This window comes from Emys orbicularis, chromosome 11, assembly GCF_028017835.1.
Source record: "Emys orbicularis isolate rEmyOrb1 chromosome 11, rEmyOrb1.hap1, whole genome shotgun sequence".
Taxonomy (NCBI): Eukaryota; Metazoa; Chordata; order Testudines; family Emydidae; genus Emys; species Emys orbicularis.
In genome coordinates this window covers 11,326,109-11,348,509 of record NC_088693.1, presented here as the reverse complement: position 1 = coordinate 11,348,509, position 22,401 = coordinate 11,326,109, and the positions used below count along the sequence as shown (strand labels likewise).

The 22,401-nt window shown below is 45.3% G+C and overlaps 1 protein-coding gene across 3 annotated transcripts in view; it reads left to right on the top strand.

Annotated features, from left to right (window-relative positions):
- Window positions 1-22,401, top strand: part of MYLK (myosin light chain kinase) — a 217,402-nt gene that overhangs the window by 115,131 nt on the left and 79,870 nt on the right. For all 3 annotated transcript variants that reach the window (XM_065413162.1, XM_065413161.1, XM_065413160.1), the window contains exons 14-15: window positions 8,269-8,349; window positions 8,708-9,567. In XM_065413162.1, coding sequence (XP_065269234.1) covers window positions 8,269-8,349; window positions 8,708-9,567 — 941 coding nt within the window. The remainder of the gene's footprint in view (window positions 1-8,268; window positions 8,350-8,707; window positions 9,568-22,401) is intronic.

Below are 22,401 nucleotides of genomic sequence, written 5' to 3'. Positions count from 1 at the left end.
CCAAGCTAATTCTGCAGCGAGGACATACCTAAAATGGAAGGCTTACCATACCATAAACGTGATAGACTAGAAAATACAGCTAAGAGCAGAAAATTCTGTAACAAAGCCAGTGCCATAGGAGATTTCTGGTGGGCTTGATGCAGATATGAAATAGCAAACTGAAGAAAGCATAACAGAGAGACTGCATAAAAGTTAGTTTATTCCCTAATCCTTTTACAACAAGAATTGTTGGGGATCACACAAGGATCAGTGCACTCATTTTGTTTGTTCTATTCCATAATAAAGCTATGTTGGAATTATTGCTGGGTGAATTTTGAAATCCCTGATTACACTCCTCTGGTTTGTAAAAGTTTCAGTTACCATTCAGGGAGCAGAAATAAAACCATGCGCTTTAGGTAACCAACCACTCACCACAAATAATAGCTGAAGAAATTTCAGCTGGTATAAATCAGCATAGCTCCATTGTCTTCCATGGAGCTGCACTAATTGACAGCAGCTGAGAATCTGGCCCAACATGAATAGTTCATGAGCAGCCCACATTGTCCTGCACACTTGACTGTTTGTGGAGTATGGAAATATGTTTATTGCCAATCTAAACATTATTTGGGGCAGTGACAGCTGAGTCTATTTGCCTTTTCTTTAACTGCATGGCTCTGAGAGGGCCGGATGCTTCTGTGTCAGTGCTACTGGATTTTATGATAGCATGTGATGGGGTGCACCACTCACCGGTAGTCTGGTGCCTCCTCTTCGTCACTCTGGGGATTAGCTCTAGAGGTTGCACGTCGCCACACCATCTTTCTCTCAGGTCTGTCACTCCTCTCTCAGCCCAGGAACTGAAGTGTCTTCTTTGTGACTCAGCCCCCAGGCTAGGTCACTCGGCATCTCCCCCTTCTGGGGGTATATCAAAGTCTTTCCTTCAGCAGCCCTAGGCAGTTTTCCCAGGACCTATTCACTGCCTCAGGTGCCACTCCCTCAACGGCTGGTAGGGGAACCTGCGCCCACCCTCTACTCTGGGTTCCAGTTCAGGGACCCTCAGCCCAGCAGTTCTGTTCTTTACTTTCCCAGCCCTCACTGCTCCTTCCCTGGACTGCTTCCTATCACTCTGGGGGCTTGTCTTCACTACCCGCCGATCCGGCGGGTAGCAATCGGTCTATCGGGGATCGACTTACCGCGTCTAGTGAAGACGCGATAAAATCGATCCCTGATGGCTCTACCGTCGACTCCGGAAATCCACCGCGGCAAGAGGCGGTAGCGGAGTCGACGGCGGCGCGGCAGCGGTCGACTTGCCGCCGTCCTCACAGCCAGGTAAGTCGACCTAAAATACGCCACTTCAGCTACGCTATTCACGTAGCTGAAGTTGCGTATCTTCGGTCGACCCCCCGCTGTAGTGTAGACCTAGCCTGGGAGTACCAGCGCCAAACCCTCCTCCCTCTTACCAGGGAGTGACTGCTCTTTCCCAGCAGCAGCCCCTCTCTGTTGCCAGCTTCCTGGCTTTATAGGCCCTGCCTATTCCTGCCCAGCTGAACCTGCTTATAATCAATTCCTTGCACCTTCCTCCAGGTGCAGCCTGTGAAGTTAATAGGCCTAGCTGGCCACCTTAACCCCTTCCAGTCCTGTGTGGGGTGGATACCCCATCACATAGCATAACTGAGAAATCCGAACAATAGAGCAGGCTGGTAATATAGTGCACCAGAAGATCTTAAAACTTAGTCTATTTTTCTTCAAATGAAATGTATTTTGCCATTTCTCATATTCATTTTATATAGCACCTTGCACAAGCCCTAAAGCAATTGCACAGTGACATCCTGGCCCCCTGAAGCTGATGGCAAAACTCCCATTGACGTCTACAGGGACACCTTTAAGAATTAGAGACTGATCAAGTGTGATAGTCTATCTATCTTAGGTGTTTCTAAGATGCCTTTCTCTGAGGTTTCTAAGCACGACCAAATGTTATTCATGTCTTCCCCAATTTTCCATTTGCATTGACCACCCACATATTCAAAAAATATGTTAAAAATCTTTAGGCCTCTTACCTTCATTCTTCCACTCCATTGTGTCCCAGTTAATTCACACAGGCATACAACCCAGTCTGGTCATTGTGTTCTATCAGTGTTTATTATTTAGCTCCCTTTCTTTTCCTTCCATAAATGCTAACTGGACTATTTGCTTACCTTGTCCCTTGGGGGTGGAATGCTGAATGTCAAGGGACAGTGGTTAAGCTGATACTGTTCCTTGTTTTAAAACTAAACAGAACTCAGTTCTTTGTGGTAGCTGTGTTTGTTTTCATTACCTTAGCAATGTTTTGCTGACATGTTGTTGTAAAGGGCCATAGGAATGGTGTCCCACAAATTAGTATAAATAGAGGGATCGAGTCACCCGCTCCTGAGCTACAGCCATTGAAATGGAAAACCGCAGCCTGGATAGCTGCAACAGCAACTCGGCTCAGTTGAGAGACAAGGCAGCAGAATCCGGTTGCTGATACAACAGTGTAAATCAGATCCTGGGCCGGGAAGTAAAGAAAAATTGGTTTAGCCCGTTAAAGGTAAGCAGTGCTTTTTAACTATAGGAAATGGAAACACCTTCTTCCCCTCCCCCCCGCACTCTCAGTGATGCCTACTTTGATACACCTTATCATCATCTCATCTTGCAAAAATCTCTGTGCTTCTTTACAAGGCTCTCTATTTCCTGATGCACCTTTCCCGATGTAAACAGGGAGATCAGGAGTAATTGGAGGAGCCCCCAAATCCTAAAGCCAAGCCATTGTCTCCATAATAACACCGTCTTGCAACAGAGAGCTGAGGAATCATCCTCTTGCTTCTCCTGCAAATCCTCTGCTCTGCTTATGTCACCCTATCCCCATAGTAGCCGAGCCCTTCCCATTTAAATGGAGCCATAACAATTGCTCTTTCTTCCTCCTTAGCAGCCTCTTTGAAAGTTTGATTAGTTTTGATTACTTTATATAGAGTTTTTGAGGGTGTGAAGAAAACCTAAAGTTAGCTCCCCCTCCTCATAAGCCAGGGATACCTTGAATTTTATTGAGTAAAGGTAATTTGCAGAGCAATTGGCATGCATCAGATTGCACCCAGTGGCAGTTATTCTTTAGAAACAATGGTCCGGAGGGAATGTGTTACTCATTTCTGTGCAAATCCGGTGCTCTGCTATCAACATGCTGTGTGTTTTTAAGGAAGAAAGCAGTGACCTCCCCTCTCTTGTCCCCTTTTCCATTGCAAAGTTGCCAAACCCTAATAAAGGTGTAAAAACACTTTTGGCCCAATCCTTAGCTGTGTAAATCAGTGTAGCTCCTTTGACGCTGACGATCTGGCCCAGTATAGTTAGTGAGTTTTCTTAGGGTTAAAACTTTTCATGATCTGGATGTTGTTCCCATGTAACTGCCTCCGAGCAAAGAGTTGCGAAACTCTATTCTGAATCCTCACAATGAGCGTCCCTAAAGCACCAGAGCTGCAGCTAGAGGTCAACTTGTTCGCCCTTTTTCAGTTAATTTTTAGAAAGCATAATTCAGTCTGCAATCCTTGTTTCACACGCCACCACTCAGCAGGAATCCTCAACATGGCCCCTTACTTCAGCTAGCTGTGCTTCTTTGCTTCCCACTTTCTGGGGACATACAGGAAGTGTCAGACCTGAGGTACAGTGAAAATATTTGAATAGATCCTGCCAAGAAATTAGCATTTTAAGATATTTTGAACATAAAAGCCATTCCAGAGAGAAAACATCCTACAATTAGGACAGAAGCTATTTTTAAAATCGCTTCAGGCTTCACAGCTGGGGTTTTGTTTGTTTTTTAAATTCTTTGATATTTTAAAGATAAGTCCTGTGTAGCAGTGTTACGCAGAGTAATTCTACAGAATCCAACACTTCCAAACACGGTTCTTTATAGTGCAGCCATTAAACTCCGCTACACTTAGGGACCTATACATAATTCCAGCATTAGGAGGGTTTGTGGTAACTCAGCCATTGAAAGCTGCCTCTGGCTGCTGTTTAGAGTATAAGATCCCAACATGGAGAGTTTATATATAGATATAGATATAGATATAGCTATAGATAGATATATAAAATAAGTTGCAGGAATGCAAAAAAAATAAAAAAAAAATTTGCCACTCAAAACCAGCATCCTGTATGTGAAATGCTTAATATCCTCTTACTAATCCTCTGAGCCATCCAGTCCCTCCTAAATAATAATAATTCTTTGCACTTACATCACCGTATTAATCTGAAGATCTCAAAGCACTTTGCAAAAGTGAGTAAGTCATATTATCCCCATTTTATAGATGGTGAAGTTAAAGCACAAAGGTAAAATCCTGCCCCCATTGAAATCAATGGTAAAAAGCACATAAATTTCACTGGAGCCAGGATTTAACTCAGAGAGTTAAAGCAATTGGACAAGGACACCGTGAAGCAGTGGCAGAGTCAAGGCGTGAAGCCAGTGGTCCCAAATCCCAGGCATTTGCTAGAACCTGTAGATCATAAAAAAGGATTTAGGAAACTGCCTCAGGATGGTTTTATCTATCTAGCCACTTATGTGGCCCACTATCACCATAGTATCCGAACGCTTCCCAAGTATGTAAAAATAGAAATCTCTCTCCCCCTTTTTCCTCCTCCTCCATTCCCAGACTGTAGGAGAAATAGCTGGGTAGTTTATAGGATTTTTTCTTTACTTTGTTTATTTTGCATGTGTGAAAAACTTGTAGAAGGAAAGCTAAGCTGAAGTAATGAATGGGTTCTGCATTCAGTAATGAAAATGGTGAGGTCCATGGTCATTTATCTCATGTGGGAGTGACTTCCATGGTTCTTCTGGCACTGGTCTGAAGGAAGGACCTGCAACATTTCAGTGTGTTTCCGTTCACACTGAAATCTTCTTGGAGGTGGGAAAGGAATATTATTTGGGTATCAGATGTTGCAAAAAGGTCCATTAAGATGAGCCTAGAAGTACCGTCCCTGGCCTGTGAACAACAGGAGGGCTTCATCCACCAGTGCAAAAAGTGCTGTCCCAGTACCATGCCTGGCTTGAAGCCTGGTTGAGAGGAATCCAGTACACTAGCAGCTTAACACATGATGTTGGAGACTGTTGCTGTTCTCCTGTTTTCTTAATTTACTTGCTTCCAAAGGAAGACTGGCCATTAGGAAGTAGTTTACAAGATCTCTAGCATCAAGCAGTGGTTTCTTTAGGATTGGTTGGACCATGGGCGGCTTGTGACTCCTCCATTTGGGGAGGGTGGGCACACCCAGACCGTGGGCCCACCCAGAGGCCTGCCTCTGCTCGGCCTCCTCCCCCAGAAGCCCCACCATGCTCCACCCCCAACCCTGTCTGGCCTCTGCCCCTGAGGCCCCCTCCCTGCCCACTCCTTCCCCCAAGTAGGGTTGCCAGGTGTCCAGTTTTAGACCGGAGTGCCCAGTTGAAAAGGGACCCTGGCAACTCCTGTTGGCAGGGCCGTTCCTACCCCTGCACAAAGTACGCACCCAGGGCCGTCCCTAGCTATTCTGGGGCCCTATGCAGCCCCCCCGCGGGGTGGGGCCCCAGGCCTCTGTGGGGGTGGAGGGGCTGGCCCCAGGCCTCCATGGGGTGGGGGCTGGCTTGGGGAGCAGGGAGGAACCGTCCCCCAGCACTCACTGGCGGCGCGGCTAGGGCCGGGTCCCTGCACTTCCCACCACTGGTGAGTGCTGGCCCGGCCCTGCTGCACTCCTCAGAGGTGGGAAGAGGCAGGGCGGGAAGAGGCGGGGGCAGAGCAGGGCGGGGGCTTTGGGGAAGGGATGGAGTGGGGACGGGGCGGGAAGAGGCAGAGCTGGGGCAGGGCAGGGGTGGAGGTCCTGGGGAAGAGGCGGGTAGGTGCTGGAGCAGCACGCAGCTGCGCAGGGCACCAGGAAATTTGGTGCCCCACGCTTCCTGGTGCCCTACGCAGCTGCATACTTGGCGTATGGGTAAGGGCGGCCCTGTACGCAGCTGCATAGGGCACCAGGAAACGTGGGGCACCAAATTTCCTGGTGCCCTGCACAGCTGCGTGCTGCTCCAGCCCCTGCCCGCCTCTTCCCCTTCACCCCGCCCCTGCTCCACCCCAGCCCCGCCTTTTCCCACCCTCATTCTGCCCCTTCCCCAAAGCCCCCGCTGTGCTCTGCCCCAGCCCCGCCCCCACTTCCCTGAGGACTGCAGCAGGGCTGGGCCTGCACTCGCTGGTGGCGGGAAGTGCAGCAACCTGGCCCCAGCCGCGCCGCCGGTGAGTGCTGGGGGGTGATTCCCCCCTGCCCCCCAAGCCAGCCCCACCCCTCCCGGAGGCCTGCCCCACCCCCGCGGGGGTGGGGGCTGCGTAGGGCCCCAGAATAGCTAGGGACGGCCCTGCCTGTTGGCACTGTCAACCAGGCCGTTAAAAGTCTGGTTGGCGGCTCAGCGGGGCCCCGGGGCTAAGGCAGGCTCCCTGTGGGTCCTGGAAGCGGCCGCCAGGTCCCTGCAGCCCCTATGTGCGTGGGTGGCCAGGGAATCTCCGCGCACTGCCCCCAGTGCCAGCTCCGCAGCTCCCATTGGCCGGGAACCGCGACCAATGGGAACTGTGGGGGTCGTGTCTGAGGGCACGAGGGTAGCACGCGGAGCCTCCCTGGCCACCCATGCACCTAAAGGCTGCAGGGACCTGGCGGCCACTTCCTGGGAGCCGCCATAAGCGCCACCAGGACCCAACCCCCGTCCTGCACCCCAACCCCTACCCCAGCCCAGAGTCCCCTCCTGCACCCAAACTCCCTCCTGGAGTCCGCACCCTGCACTCCTCCCGCCCCCCCCCCCCCCCGTATAATATATTACCATTATAAAAATATAGCCTCGTGCTGGACCTTCTGTGTTGATTCTAACCACTATGTCATACTGTTGTAAGTCACAGAAGCTTGGACCATTTGTGTTGAATACTACAGTATATTCTAAAGAGTGTTCATATAAACAGGGCCTTGTCTAGGAAAACATTTTCTAGTACTGTTGAAAAATTGGCCAGGCAAACTCTGTTTAACCTGAGCTACCAGAAACTATTTTAAAATCCATATTTAAAACTTCAGTGCATAATGGGCCAAAAGGGGTTCTGTGGTGGTCTTACTAAGTAAAAGCCTTTTGAAAAGGGAAGAGCTGGGAAAAAATAACCTCTAAGTTCCCATGCACATGTCCTGAGAATGTTTCCAGTGATATATATCATCTTTGTTTAAAAAAAAGAAAAATCCATCCAGGAGTTTCCAGTCCAGTTGTGAGTTTCTGCCTAGACTGGAAAGGACCAAAAATCCACCCACCAATAAAATATCACCGTGGTCTTTAATCATTGGAAAGGGGTTGATTAATGTGTTTTTGTTTTGTTTTTTAAATGACAACACAAGGTGCAGTCAGGATGACTGTACTATTGCCAGGGACATGAACTTTAGCACTTGGAGTCTCCTAAGTTAAGTGGAGATGAGCCATTTGCAGTTAGGAGGATATTATGTCTGCTGGAGAAGCATAGTGGGGGAAGGGAAGCACGCTAATGACTTCTTTAATGGGAGCCATTTACAAAAGGCATCTGTGGCATTCCTCTACAAAAGGAAGAATAAGGGCTTAGCACCATATATGGTGACACTTTTATGTTTTTTAATATAAACATGTACAGGCTGGAGCAATCCATGTAGATTGGGTGTTCTGATTGGTTGGCTGGGGAGGGGCAAGGGGGAATGAGACCCTGCTTTTACTATCTTAGCGTTAGGAAAGTTAAAAGCTTGGATCTGAACATATAAACACTAGGGCAGAGTTGGAAAGATTTTAAACATTGCAAAATAGCTTCTTCCTCTGCCTAGATTTTCCAGCTTTTGTATTTGTTTTTCTTTAGCTTGTTTGTGTGGGGCTGTTTCATTCTTTAAGTGTGCTTTGGTTTAAGAAGGAGGGTGGGAGTGTTTATTCATTCCATAATGCAAGCAACAGCCAATTAGCAACAGCTTTTGGAGATACCAATCATCCAGACAAATAGTAACCTAACCAACTTAGCCATCCACCAGGACACTCAGCTCAGAAAAGGAGAGGGACACACTGGGTTTGGTGTATTTTAGTGGAACACAAAGCAATTTAGCTCAGGTTTCAGAGTAGCAGCCGTGTTAGTCTGTATCAGCAAAAATAACAGGAGTACTTGTGGCACCTTAGAGACTAACAAATTTATTAGAGCATAAGCTTTCGTAGGCCTCAACCCACTTCAGGCATCTTATGCTGTTGGGGGTGGGAGGTGAGGAATATCCTACTCTTCCGATTTCACTTAAACTTTTCAGGAACCAAGTTGGAGAATGCAGCTGCCAGGTGTCTCTGATGCTGAGAGAAAGTTCAGTTTCCGGAGGAGAACTGCACAGAGAGTGAGTACAGTTCCCAGGGACTTGCATGGGTGGGTTCTATCTATTTTTGCTCTGCTAATTCTCTGCCCTTCCAGACCCAGGCTGGCTGCATTTCAACCTAATCCCCAAATGTGACCCAACAAATTGTTTTCATCATACAGTTGAAGCACATTGTACCAAGCCAGTGTAGAGATCTTTTTTGTTTGTGCCCATATATGGCTCCTGAAGTCATCACTGATGCAATAAACTAATGGAGTGTGCTCCTCTAATCAAACTTCCCTTCTATAAACACATTTCATCCTTGCTCTGAGATTGTTCCCTGACATTTTAAACCAGCCCCTTTCCTGGCTGTCTTTCTGTTTTCTTTTGCTGATCACAGTGGTAGGGAACCAGCCAGCTCTGGAGAACGAAGAGATGGTGGTGATCATGGTGCACTAACGTTCGGCAGAATCAGTGGCTTCAGAAAGAGTGGTGGTGACACCAGACCAGCTGAGGAGGAGCAGGAAGACGTTCGAGGGGTACTCAAAAGACGAGTGGAAACCCGGGAGCACACGGAAGAGAGGCTCCGGCAGCAGGAAGCAGAGCAGCTTGATTTCCGTGACATTTTGGGGAAGAAAGTCAACACTAAAAGCTTTTCTGAGGAGGAGCTGAAAGAAATCCCAGCTGAGCAAATGGACTTCCGCGCTAACCTGCAGCGGCAGGTCAAGCCCAAGACCTTGTCGGAGGAGGAAAGGAAAGTTCACAGCCCTCAGCAGGTGGACTTCCGCGCGGTGCTGGCCAAGAAGGGCACCCCCAAAGTCTCCTTGCCGGAGAAGGTGCCACCCCCTAAACCAGCCACCCCAGATTTCAGATCTGTGCTTGGCTCGAAGAAGAAGCCACCAGCTGAGAATGGCAGCACCAATACCCAAGCTCAGGACACCAGCACCAATTCTGTGGCTCAAAATGCCAGCACCAACTCTGAAGCTCAGCATGCCAAACCCGAGGTGAAAGAGGAGGAGAAGAATGACACAAACTGTGCACATGGGTGCTCGATGGTAGATGGTGGAATAATTGAGAAGAAAGTTGACAGCAAAGGAATGGCACCATCATTTACAGAGAAGCTCCAGGATACTCATGTAGTGGATGGTGAAAAATTAGTGTTACAATGTCGGATTTCCTCTGATCCCCCTGCAGCTGTCACCTGGACTCTAGACGGCAAAGCCATCAAATCATCAAAGTTCATTGTCCTCTCTCAAGAAGGTAATTAAATGAATAACACAACAACTGGATGGCACACTGTTACATCCACCTCTTGATTAATAATGTTTACTTTATTAAATGCAATGCAATACTTTATTTGAGTGCGATGCCAGTAACTGACTCCAGATGCATCAGTCTTGTTATTTCAGTGGCGTGCACAATGAACAGCATTGTTTGACATGTTTCCTGTAGATTCCCCTTTAACAACTTGCAGATGTAATTTTCATAAAATTGAACATCTTGCATTCTTGTGAAATGCTGTTTATATTGTTAACAGTGTTTAAGGACTCCGTACATGGTGTTTGTTTAAACTGAACTTTAAGGATTTATAACAATGAAAAACTGAATAACATCATTGCTGGTTTGTAAATTTTGATTTAAATCTCATGTATGTTAATTTTTCAGGCTGGTTCTAATTGAGTTCAGACACATGAGAGGAAGGGAGGGGTTGAACTGTAAAAAGTTGCTACAACTCCAAATTATAAAGCAGCCTCCAAGATCAGAGCTGAGAGATTTAATTCCCAGTGCATTTAACTCAGATGTATTTAATTGATGTTATACCCCTTGAAATGATTCCAATACCGTGCAAGATTTTTCAGCATTCCAGAAAACTAGCTTGAAACTTTCTAAATTAATTAATCTATTTCATAGCTCTGGGAAATGGATCAGAATTTGGCAAAAACCCTTAAACACAGTGTTGTCAAATTACCAGAATCATTCCTTTGCTATGTTCTGCATACTGAATAAATAGACTGTCTTGAACTGGTTTTGTACAGTATGAAATGGGCTGTTGTCTCTAGTACAACACATTTTGCAGGGGACAAAAATAGGAAAATGTAATATCAGTAACACAGAATGAAGTCATTATTGTTTGTTGGTTTCATAAGGCACCTTTAGGTGTTGTGCAGAAAATGACATAGTCCTATAGAACTCAAAGCAAAAAAGTGATTGTGGTAATAATCAGCCTTCTACAGTATCTGCTCTCTTATCTATGTTTCACTGTATAACTAACTCCCAATAATGAAACTAAATCAGAACCAAAATACCATACCTAGGTGCAAAAAGAACAGGAGTACTTGTGGCACCTTAGAGACTAACAAATTTATTAGAGCATAAGCTTTTGTGGGCTACAGCCCACTTCTTCGGATGCATCTGAAACCTGTCATACCTAGGTGGTCCACCAAGAGCAACAAGTTACTGCACAGTGATCTGAACACACAAGCAACTTCTGGACTCCTTTATTTTAAGCCAGTGGGAGCTAGAAGTTTTGAAGAGGTAACAATGTCTTCACAGAGGTACCAGGTTGGTGCTCCAATACCACAGTGTCAGTAGCTAGATGGCGTGGAAGATGCACCAAGTGCATGTACCTGAAATGGTATAATGATTTCATTGACAAGCATCAGCCCTACTTGTCAGCGGGTGTGTCTCACCTTAGTGCAGCACAGGGATGGTGTGTGTGTGTATGTTTGAGAGGGGTTGAAAGGGAGGGAAGCCAACCTTGAATAACCCTCATCCTGAGCTGAATCCCTGCTTATGCGGAAAGAAGCCCAGGTGGCAGGGATTCAACTCTGCCCTTGGCTGCAGTTAGAGTCTTTCATCTCTCCCACCCACCACCCACCCACCACAGCCCAATGCAGAATTACAGCAAACAACCTGACGGTGCAAATCTCTCTTCCAGACAATCATTTTCCTGAATTGCATTGGAGCCGCCTGCTGGGCCCAGTTTTACTGTCACAGTGATCTTTCTGTATGAAGTTGCTTTCTTGCCTGATGGAGGTGGAGTACTAAGAAATAATGATGTTATAAAGGAAATGGGGGTTGTGATGTGGTTGGTCGAGCTAGAAACCAGAACTAACTAGGGCTCCCTATGGTCCGGATTTTCCAGGAGAGGAGTGATGCTGAAGTTGCCTGTCAGCTAGCCTGACTGATGGGTTGTTAAAGCCTCCCAGTGTAATGGGGCTGGTGCAGCAGCACTGAGTTGTGGTGCCACATGGCTGATATTTTGTCATGAGCTCACAGTAGAGCAAGTTCTTGCCACGGGACTGAAAATAGAAGTTTATGATGAGAGGAAAAGTACAACATTTAAAGATGGCCACGCTGCAAGGAGTAGGAACTCTGGCCCAGATTTTTAAGATATTTAGGCATTGGTCTGCTCAGCAGTGCCATACTGAAGTGACTTAGGAGCCTATGACTAAGGCTATGTCTACACTGCCAAACTGTTTGGTCTACGAGGATGTGAAGAGCAGTACACACCAAAGTGCTGCTCAGTAACTCCCTGTGTGGATGCTGCGGCGTGTACTAAAAGGTTCCTAGTTCAAATTAATGTAGTCCTGCTTGAAGAACTCTGTTAACACGAACAATGAACCTTTTAGTTTTCATCTGCAGTACTGTTAGTGGAGTGACAACGCATCATTTAGGTGCATGCTGCTATTCACACCTCCATTGTCTGAACTGTGGGAGCAGTGTAGAGAAGTCCTAAGAATCAAAGTGAATTGGGCACTTAGGAGTGTAAATACCACTGAAAGGGACTTAGGTTCCTAAGTCAGTTAGACATTGCAGTGCTGAGTGGAGTAATATCTAAATACCTCTACAAATCAGGGCCACAGCCTTTATGTTCTAGTAGTAGTATTATTATTAGCTCATTGGTATTATCTTTAACTTGTTTGGCTTTCGGAAGCTACCCCCTGGTAAATTTCGAATCAATATCAGCTGGCTTTGGAGCTGGTGGTGGTGGTGGGGATTAAGTTGTGCCACTGTTTTGCAGTGAGATGCTTCCATGCCCACTGTGAATTAAATAACTAGAGTTTCATGATCCTCGTTCAAAGCAAGTGCCAATTATTTTATTTATTTTCTTTTTCCGCTAATAAGGGTTTGTAAATATTTGAAGGATGTAAACATCGAGACTGGAGAGGAAATAATTTGCATGCTAAAAGGACATATAACTAGTAGCTGCAAGGTAGATAGTAAGAAAGGGCAAATTTAGGTTGAATATCAAGAAAGAATTCCTGACAGTGAGCTCTGTTATCCTATGGAATAATCTCCCAGAGGAAGTGGGGGACCCCACCACATTTTAAATCCAGATTGGACGTAACAGTAGTAAGTGTACAAAGGCAGTGTGGGTCAGTGGACAGGGAACTGGGCTGGTAGTCGAGATACGTGGTTCTGTTCACTGACCTGCTGTGTGGCCTTGGACGTATCATATCATCTCTCTGTGCCTTTATTTCCCCTCCAACCCTTTGTTGGTCTTGCCTAATTAGACTGTAAACTCTTCAGGGCAGGGACTGTCTCTTACTCTGTATAGTGAGGCCTTGATCTCAGTTTGGGCTTCTAGAAGTTGCCAGAATATAAATAACAATAGGAAACAGCCCTGCACTGAGAAGGGGTTAATCTAGGTGACCCAATAAGTCTTTTCCATCTTTAGCTTATACGCATAAAACAGCAACAGACTGGGCCGTTTGCAGGTTAGAACTCTGCATTAGCATGCTGAAGACCCAGGTCCAATCTTTGGGACTGGGAGTGCTGAACAAGCAGCCTGCTCCCTCCTGGCACCTTGTCCTCCTGCAGCAAGCCCTTCCACCAATCTACGAGCAGCATTTAATGGGCTCTGCAGATAATCCTGTTCAGCCGTCCTCAGCTAAAAGAAGGTTGATGTAATGTGGAGGAGAGGAATTAATAGCAAAGGGACCTAGCTCACGTTAATGGGCTTAGTCCCTGCAAAGCTATTTTTGAGTGCTAGGGTATCATCTGGCTCTCATTGTATTCAACAGTAAAAATCCTAGTGGAAGCAGGATTGAGCCTATTGTCCAATATTTCTCCCTCTCTTCGGAATGTATACTACCCTTAGATTGGATGGCGACATTTTAGTTGATGGCTGTCAGGAGTAGAAAAGGAGATCTCTGAGAAAGAATACCATAAAATGTATCCCACCGATACTGTAGCTTCATTGCGAAACTCACAGAAATGGCATGCACCTAGTTAAAGAATCAGGATCTAAGGCTGCATTGGAATAACCTACTGCCAGAAGGAGAGAGACCTTTACCTGCCCTTTTGCATAGCACACACCTGTTCTCGTTGATGTGGGCTGATTGCTCACAAAGCATGCAGCATCAGTGACACATGAACCTGGCACAATGCCACATTTTTGCTCTTCTGAAACCAAATTAAAACACTCCAACATTACTGGAAAGCCAAAGAGGCTGCAGCTTCACTTAAGTTATGTGACCTCCCATGTGGCCAAATTTACCACTGAGGCAAGCACATGGAAAGTAAAGTAACATGGCCACCTGCCATACACCAGTGATTTATTGTTTTAGGAATTGCAGGTTAAAAAGTATGTATCTTACACACACCCAATCTCTTCTGACATCTAGGTTGTACCAGTGATCTGATTGTTACCACCTGAGTGTAACAATCCTTTGGAAGGAACTTCCCCTGCTGTTTGTCACCTATTTGTAATCAGCCCTTTCCTCTGCTAAACACCCTTCTACTGAAATGTGTCCCTCCTCTTTGAAGAGGCTAACCCCATAAACCCTCCTTAAACCAAGTCATCCCACCCGAAGGCAGGAATGATGGGCCCAACAGTGAAGCTTTGAATCTAGATCCAAACTTCCCCAGACCTTAGTGGGTTGCAAACCAGAACACAAGCTCCAAATCCCATTGCTGATTCTAACGTCTCCAGCAAACAAGAGATAACTGCTCAAGGAAAGCCCTTCAGGCCCTGGCCTTCTGTACTTAGACTGTGACAAAGTCATGGACCAACTATTAAATAAGGCTTCCAAAATATTTCTCTAGGTTAAAGTCCATGTTAGCTATAAAAATCCAGAGCCTGGACAGCATAATATTGGACACTGTCTCACAATCACAACATACTGTATCTAAGAACACTGGCTCTTCCTTTCATCTCAGCATCAAAACAGTTAATGTCATCACTGATTTTATTTTTCTTATTCAACTTGGGCACCTTCATACTAATTGCCTGTCTCCATGCTGTTAAAGGAATGCTTCCCCAAAGAACAACCTGCAAGGTTTAGTTTTTTAGGGATGGGTGCATTTGATGCTTGAGGTATAATTTTTATGGGATGGTGAGCTAGGGTCTCCAATTTTTCTTTTACTAACAGATTTGATTGGCTGCTATTTGCATGTGGTGGAGGTCACTGCTGGTTTTCTTTTCATAATTACAGTTTGTGCTTTTAAATGCCGGTCAAAGGTTCAGTTGTCTTAGCACTTGGGATGGGCACCTTTCTTTGTCTATCATAACTTAAAATAAATAAATAACTGATAGAAAAGATACCCAGGAGGTGGAAAATGTTACTCAGATTAGACATAAATACATCTGTGTAGTTAAGAGACATTTGATTTTAGTTCACGTTAAAGTGTGAGCATGCTCCCTCTTTTTTAGGTGAGTTATTAGGGGGAATTTGAAAGTCAGAGTGGTAGATCCTGGATGGACAGATTTGGAGGCTGGATGGATAGCAGCAGCATGGAACAAAATTACTTTGACTGTAAGCTACTTGGGGGAGGGATTATCTTTTTGTTCTGTGTGTGTATAGTGCCTAGCACACTGGGATCCCAGTCCTTGACTAGGGTTCCTAAGCGCTACCACAATACTAATAATAACCCCCAAGGCACAGAGACTATTATGGGAGAAGGTGATGAAAGGAGCATTGAAGTGGGGTCATTGCTGGAGGGGAGAGATGCAAAATGGGTCTGTGTCACAGCTGGGTGATTTGCCTTTGTAATTAAATTCTGATTTAGTGTACTCTGCAATTTCTGCCTAAGTGCACCGTCACCACTGTGGAATGACCCTGTCTCACTCCCTGGAATGGTTCACAACTGTGAATGCCAACCTCAGGGCAGACTGCCAAAAAGCAGGGCAGAGACCCCAACTGGTGGTATGTTCTATAACTAGATGTCACCAACCCAATAACAAATGTGAACTCCTGAAGCCCTATACCAGTCTCACCATGGAGTTACAGACAGTCCCCTTGGGCATTCCAGTCTATCTTGCCTCCCAGGCAAGCTGGACTTAGTGATAGTTGGTTGCTATACATCAAAGATCACAAAAGATTCAGGTTGCTTCCAGTCCCAAGCGACCAGTCACTTACCCCAGTACCACTTGCACCTCAGATCTCACACTAAAGACAACACTTGTAGCCAATCCTATAGTAAATCCACTAAGGATTTATTAACTAGGAAAAATAAATGAGTTATTTACAGATTAAGGTAGGCAACATATATAAACAAATCAATTTCAGTCTATGGGTCCAAAAGGTGACAGAATTGTAGCAATCTGTCAACAGCACTGAATGTCTTTGAGGGCTAATCCAGATTGACTCTGAGGATCTCTGCTTCAGTTTCATAGCTCCAGCCCTGTGAGAGTCCAAACAGAGAGAGAGAGAGAGAGAGATTTTATTGTCAGCCTTTTTTATTTCCTTCTTCAAGAATTCAAGTTGATGGGACAAGCACTTTTGCATGTAGTCTCTTCGTGGGTGTGTAGTGGCAATTAACAATGTCTCTGAATTGTGATGTCCCTCAATGGCCCATTTAGTTTTGCTATGCCTTCTTGATGGTTAGAAGACAGTCCCTCCTGACTGAGTTCACAGTTTCCAAGCAAGCATTTCCTTATAGCATATGATAAAGCTATTGCAAGTGAGATTAATACATGTAGCAGTTTATAAGCATTGTGTAACATCTACACACTAAACACACTGTTATAATTCCAATACCCATCTTAACCATACTGACACAAAGGTGAAACAGACAGATTTCCAGCAATGAATTTGTCATTGCTCAGCTGAGGCCTAAAGCTTTGACAAGAGCTGGCACTTGGTCTGCCAGCATCACAGACCCTATACATAGCTGGGCCTGAAGGGTCATTGTTTCTACCTGGGCCTACATCAGGTGACAACAGTGCAGCTTGGCATTCACCAAGCAAATATGGGGTTGTGCACCAGAATTCCCATTGCTTTGCCCAGAACATAGCTCCTTCACAGCTAGTGTTCTTTTCCCATCCCTGGTGCTGGGACAGCATAAATGATTGTTGATCTTGTTAGTAATAGTGGCTTTAATAATTTCTTTGTGACTTAACATTGCTTCTAAGCCCTCCTGTCAATCGTGCATGTCTGTCTGCTAACCCAGTGCCTGCCATGACTTTTTGGATAAAATCCTTCCTTTGTCAAAACAAATGAAAATGTTGATAGGATAATTCCACACCTGTACACCACAGATTTTACCTCCAGGTGCATTTTCTTGTGCCTCGCAAATAATTGCATCTGATGCCCTATCTGTATTATTCAAAACACTACAGTTCCTTTGATATGTCTGACATCTTAGGCCGCAAAATGTGTAACCTCCAGGAACTGACTGGAAACACATCATCATGAACTAGGACACTGTATTCAGGAGAAAAAAGCAACTCCATAAATCTGAACACTCTAGGAAAGGTCAGAAGAAAAGCAGCTGCAGAATCTCAAAAAGACCATGGCACAGCTCTGCTAAATTATCCCAAATGGTCCTTTTATGTACGATTTCCACCCCCATCATATTGTGGTTCCTATTCCTCCAACAAAATAAAACGACCTGGTCTGACCAATGCCTTATACAGAGGTAAAAATCACCTCTTTACTGCTGCCCCCAAGGATCTCCTTAGCCCTTTTTGCCTTAGCATCACACTGGGAGTTCATGTTCAGCCGCTTGTCCACAATGACTCCTAAATCTTTTTCAGCATCGCTACCTTCCAGGGTACAGTCCTCCATTCTGTAGATGGTGGCCTGCATTCCTTGTTCCCAGATGTATAACATAGCATTTAGCTGTATTAAAATGTGTTTTGTTTGAATGGGCAAGATCGCTTTGTATGACTGACATATCCTCCTCGTTATTTACCACTCTGCCAATCTTGTTGTCATCCACAAATTTTATCGGCAGTGATATTATATTTACTTCCAGAAACTGTTGAATAGTGTCGGGCCTCGTACAAATCCCTGCAGAACCCAACTAGAAACACCCCCACCCCTCATTCACAATTACTTTTTGAGATCTGTCAGCCAGCAATTCTTAATCCATTTAACATGTGCTTTATTGATATTTTACAGAGAGAGCTTTTAATCAGAATCCCATGTGGTACTGAGTTAAATACGTTACTAAAGTGTAAGTAGATTACAGCTACACAATTACTTTTATCAACCATGCTTATAGTCTCTTCAGAGAATGAAATTACGTTTGTTTGATCAGAACAAGTTTTCATACAACCGTGTTGACTGGTGTTAATTATATTCCTATCCTTTATCAATAGAATCCCCTATCAGTTTTTCCATTATTGTGCCTGGTACTGATGCTAGGCTAACCTGCCCAGAGTTTTACCCAGGTCATCCCACTTGTCCTTTTTGAATATTATCACAGTATTAGCACTCTTCCAGTCTTCTGGAATTTCCCCACTATTCCAATATTTATTAAAAATGAACATATTTATTCCATTGATCTCCTCAGCCAACTCTTTTAGGATTTTGGGTGCAAGTTATCTGGGCATGCTGATTTTAAAATGTTTATCCTGAGTGGATGATATTTAACACCCTCCTTAGTTACTAATGGATTAGTAAGAACTTCATCATCTGATCTGAGTTTACTCCCATGGGAGATAAGGAGTCAGGGGTTTCCCTGACTAGAAGTCAGGACAAGGAATTGGACACAAGAGGTGTTGTTTGTTGTTCCTTTGTGTTCTGGAGCTTGCTGACTAGAGCTTCATGGAAGCAATGCAGCAGCCGGAGGTATTTTGCTACGTATGCACTATTTTGGTTAAACCACAAAATCCTGAAATAGGCCCAAAACCCCAGAAAGGGGTTTTGTGTTTAAACTTGAACCTCCTGTAAACTGTCTGCTTACATCTTCCTTAACCGTGTCACTGCACTACTGCAGAGGTCCCAGTGGTAGTCCCTGAAAATGTCTCATCCAAACCATTTGTATGAGCTCTATTGCATGTGCACTATCCTCAGTGGCAGTGTTCTCCATAGTGCTGATGTGCGAGCTGTAGGGTTTGTCGTCAATTGGCTGATTACTGCAAACAGATCTGAGCAGGACAAAATTCATTGTGAAGTTGTTCACTCAGCAGGGATTTGTGAGGTGCCAAGATTCAAAATACCCAGCTGGAATCACCAGGCTGAGCTTTCTCAGAACTATGAGAAAATACTCTCTGTGCAGGAGGTCAGGCAGGGCTTTTGCAGAGGAAATACCAAATACTTCATTGGAAGACATTTGGCCTCCTAGCCCAGGGAATGGAATATAGCCCTCGATCACTGAACACAGGCCTTTTGGAAAGTTTTGGGTTTTATTGTTTGTTTGTGTTTTTGTCCCCGTTGAACCCAATCAGATTTTTTTGTTTTTGTAGTTAAGGCCCGTAGCGAGGCGACGACTCACCGGCACGGCACCTCCTGCTGGTCATCTTGGGAATTCGCTCTTTTCCAGCATCTGGAGCACCCGCTGCAGGCCAGTGTCTCGCCTGCCGCTGGCCCAGTGTCCCTCCCAGACCCGGGTGCCCTTTACCTTGGGGTTCTGCCCCAGCAGTACCCCCACACTCTGGGTCTCCCCTCTCAGGGGAACCCCCAGCCCTCTAAACCCACCTTGCCTCAGTGGCTACTGCCAGTCATCATCTAGCCCCCGCACACTGGGGCAAACTGCAGTCTGTAATGGCCACTCATCATTGGCAAGGGGTTTGGCCTCTGCCTAAGCCCGGGTTGCAGCCTCTGCAATCCCAGTACCTGTTTTGGCCTTTTTCCAATGCCTGCAGCCGTGGGATTTGCCCAGCTGGAGCTCCCCAGCTCTCTTGCCTTTCCCCAGCCCTGCTCTGTTCCCTGTACCCCGAGCTCCCAGGCAGCCAGGTCCTTCTCCCTCCAAGGCTGGAGAGAGACTCCTCCAGCTCCTGGCCCCCAGCCCTCTTATAAGGGCCAGCTGGGCCCTGATTGAGCTGGCCACAGCTGTGGCTGCTTCCCCTCAGCCTAGCTTGGCTGCTTTGAACTTTTTTCTAGCCACAGCCCTCTCCAGGGCTGCTTTCAACCCCTGTTCTGCAGGAGTGGGGCAGCCACCCCACTACAAGGACATTGCATATTTCTATGTTAAATTCTATAAGCAAAGAGGGCAGACCAAAACCTAGACATTAAATGAGAAAATATTTTCCAGGAGAGTATTTACAGTATACAGTAGGTAACTTAGTTTATAAAAGAAGCAATGAGGTTTAGTGGATGGGGTACTGGACTGGGAGTCAAAAGATTTGGATTCTGTTCCCAGCTCTGCTACAGACTTGTGTGATCTTGGGCAAGTCACTTCACCTCTCTGTGCATCTCTTTCTCCTCTCACCCTTTACTTGTGGTGTCTAGATTGTAAACTTTTCAGGGCAAGGGCTATCTCTCATTGTGTTTGTACAGTGCCTGGCACAATGGGACCCCAGTCTTGGTTGGGGCCTGTAGGCATTACTGCCCTACAAATTACAACAGGCAAGGAAACCTCACTTCTATGAGTCAGATCCTTACTCTCACTGGGTAGCACCTTAATCCATGAGTGATCCTATTGATTCCCATGGGACTACTGAGCTAGCTAATGAGTAAAGGTGGCCCTTTATTACTGCCCCTATGTTAGTACTCTTACTCCATTTATTTGCTGGGCTGTATTAAGTGAAAATTAATGAGCAGGAGACATGACACATGCTAATTAAACAATGAACTTGGACCCTGCTTTGCATTCGGTACATTTAAACAAGCTCTAACCAGAACCCCAGAACTGCTAATAGAAATACAGATGTTTTCAACTAAAATGATGAGCAGTGAAATAGTTAACAATGTTGATGTTTAAATTGACAGCATAGGGCTTTTCAGTCTAGCCCAGCTGAGCTGAATGGAGCAGTTGACACATCTCAGAGGTGTTGAGCAGTTACATGAATGACATAGCAGCTTAATTCAACTCTTGCAGAGGACCCTCAAGCTCATCAGTTATGAATGCTATTGGTACCTATTTATTCAGTTGCTGTGAGACTGAAAGTTGGTGCAACAAAAGCATTTCCTTGTAGCCATACAAGGGCTGGATTTTAAAAGCATTTTAACAAAGATTGTTGTACGCCACGTGGCACATTCAGCATTGTTACTAGAAATCCTGAGGATTTGTGTATAGCTATTACTTTAATAATGGGGAATGATCTGTTGGTCAGGGTAGGAACTTTCTAAAAGGATAAATAACATATTTTCATAAATAACATTGTCCTGTACTGCTAACTGTACTCCGTTTTAGTAAGGTGTGTAACAATCCACCTTGTATGTGTCTGTTTCCTATGGTGGTTCTGTGAGCTAATATGTTATCTTTTTGATGCAAGTTGTAGAACTCTATGAATTATTTGAAATTAGTCTTAATATCCACTCAGACTCTATCTATGAATTACAAAAGACTACCTTGAACATTGTATGTCATTGCAAGCAGCCTGTAAGAGCATTTTTTAATGCTTCTCCTCCATTTGCTGTTCGTGCTGCATTTTGAGTTCAAACCTGATTCTTGAGATAAGTCATGTGGGGGAAGACACGCATTTCTTTTCCTGTGACTGGCAGAGCCTATATACTATGTGACTAAGAGGGCCAGCCTTTCTCAGCAGAAACAATTTTCATTTTGTTCCTTGGGGAGCCGGGGAGGGGGAGGGAATTGAATTTTAGTCCATTTCTCCAATCTAGCTGAGAGTCAACAACAACAACAACAAAATCATTGTGGTCTTACTCATGCTTGCCTCACAAAGCAATTGCGTTGAGAACAGTCTCATTACATTTCATTTTGCTTCACATCATGACATACCCTTTTAAAAAGGGGGATTTTCTCTGTACGAAGAGTTCAGTTGTTGCATCAGAGCTGAAGCTAAATCTTTGTGTATCCCTGGGGGAAATCTGTAATCTTCTCTGATATTCCTGTCACAGGGTGAGTTGATCACTTTTAAGGGAGTTTGGGCACCGTTTCACCTGTGATTGGTTTCGTTCTCAGATCATGAGACTCATGAGATAGGGATGTGTGTGACCAAGAGGCAGGCCTGCTGGGAGCTGAGAAGTAGTCTGTACTTAACCCAGAGAAAGAGACCGACCAGTAGGAGGTGCTGGGGAATGGTACGGTAGTCAGAGGGTCCAAGATAGTTGGAGAGGCCTAAGAGGAAGTAGGACATGAGACTCGAGGAATGATAAATAGAGGACAAAAGAGGCTTGGACAATCAAGAACTGTTGGGCTGAAGGCCCAGAATTTGTACCCAGGTCTGTTTAGGGGCCCAGGCTGTGTTACCCAAAGAGAGAAGAAGGAAAGAAGCAAGCCCTCTCTTTCACCTGAGCTGAGAAAGCTGCTTGCTTGTGTTTGGATTTTGCTTTAACCAGGGGGCTTAAGTCACTCAAAAAGCACCAAAGCAGCATATGAACTGTGGGGAAAGGAAGGATGTGCCCAGAGTTGGACTGAGTGAGTCATTGGTACAGCCTCCACCTATTGGAAACAGACTCTTGGTTCACAGAAGAATAGCATGTTTTAAACAGAAATTTGTTTCCCTTGGGTTAGAATTCCATGGTCACAACAGAATTGAGGCAGAATCCTGCATTCTGTCCCTGTGACCCGATAGAAACCAAGTCTTGTACATTTTCCTCTAGGAATGCATTTGCTACAGCAACAGAGGGTCCTGTGGCACCTTTAAGACTAACAGATGTACTGGAGCATAAGCTTTCGTGGGTGAATGCCCACTTCGTCAGACGCATGTAATGGAAATTTCCAGGGGCAGGTATAAATATGCAGGCAAGAAGCAGTCTGGAGATAACGAGGTTAGTTCAATCAGGGAGGGTGAGG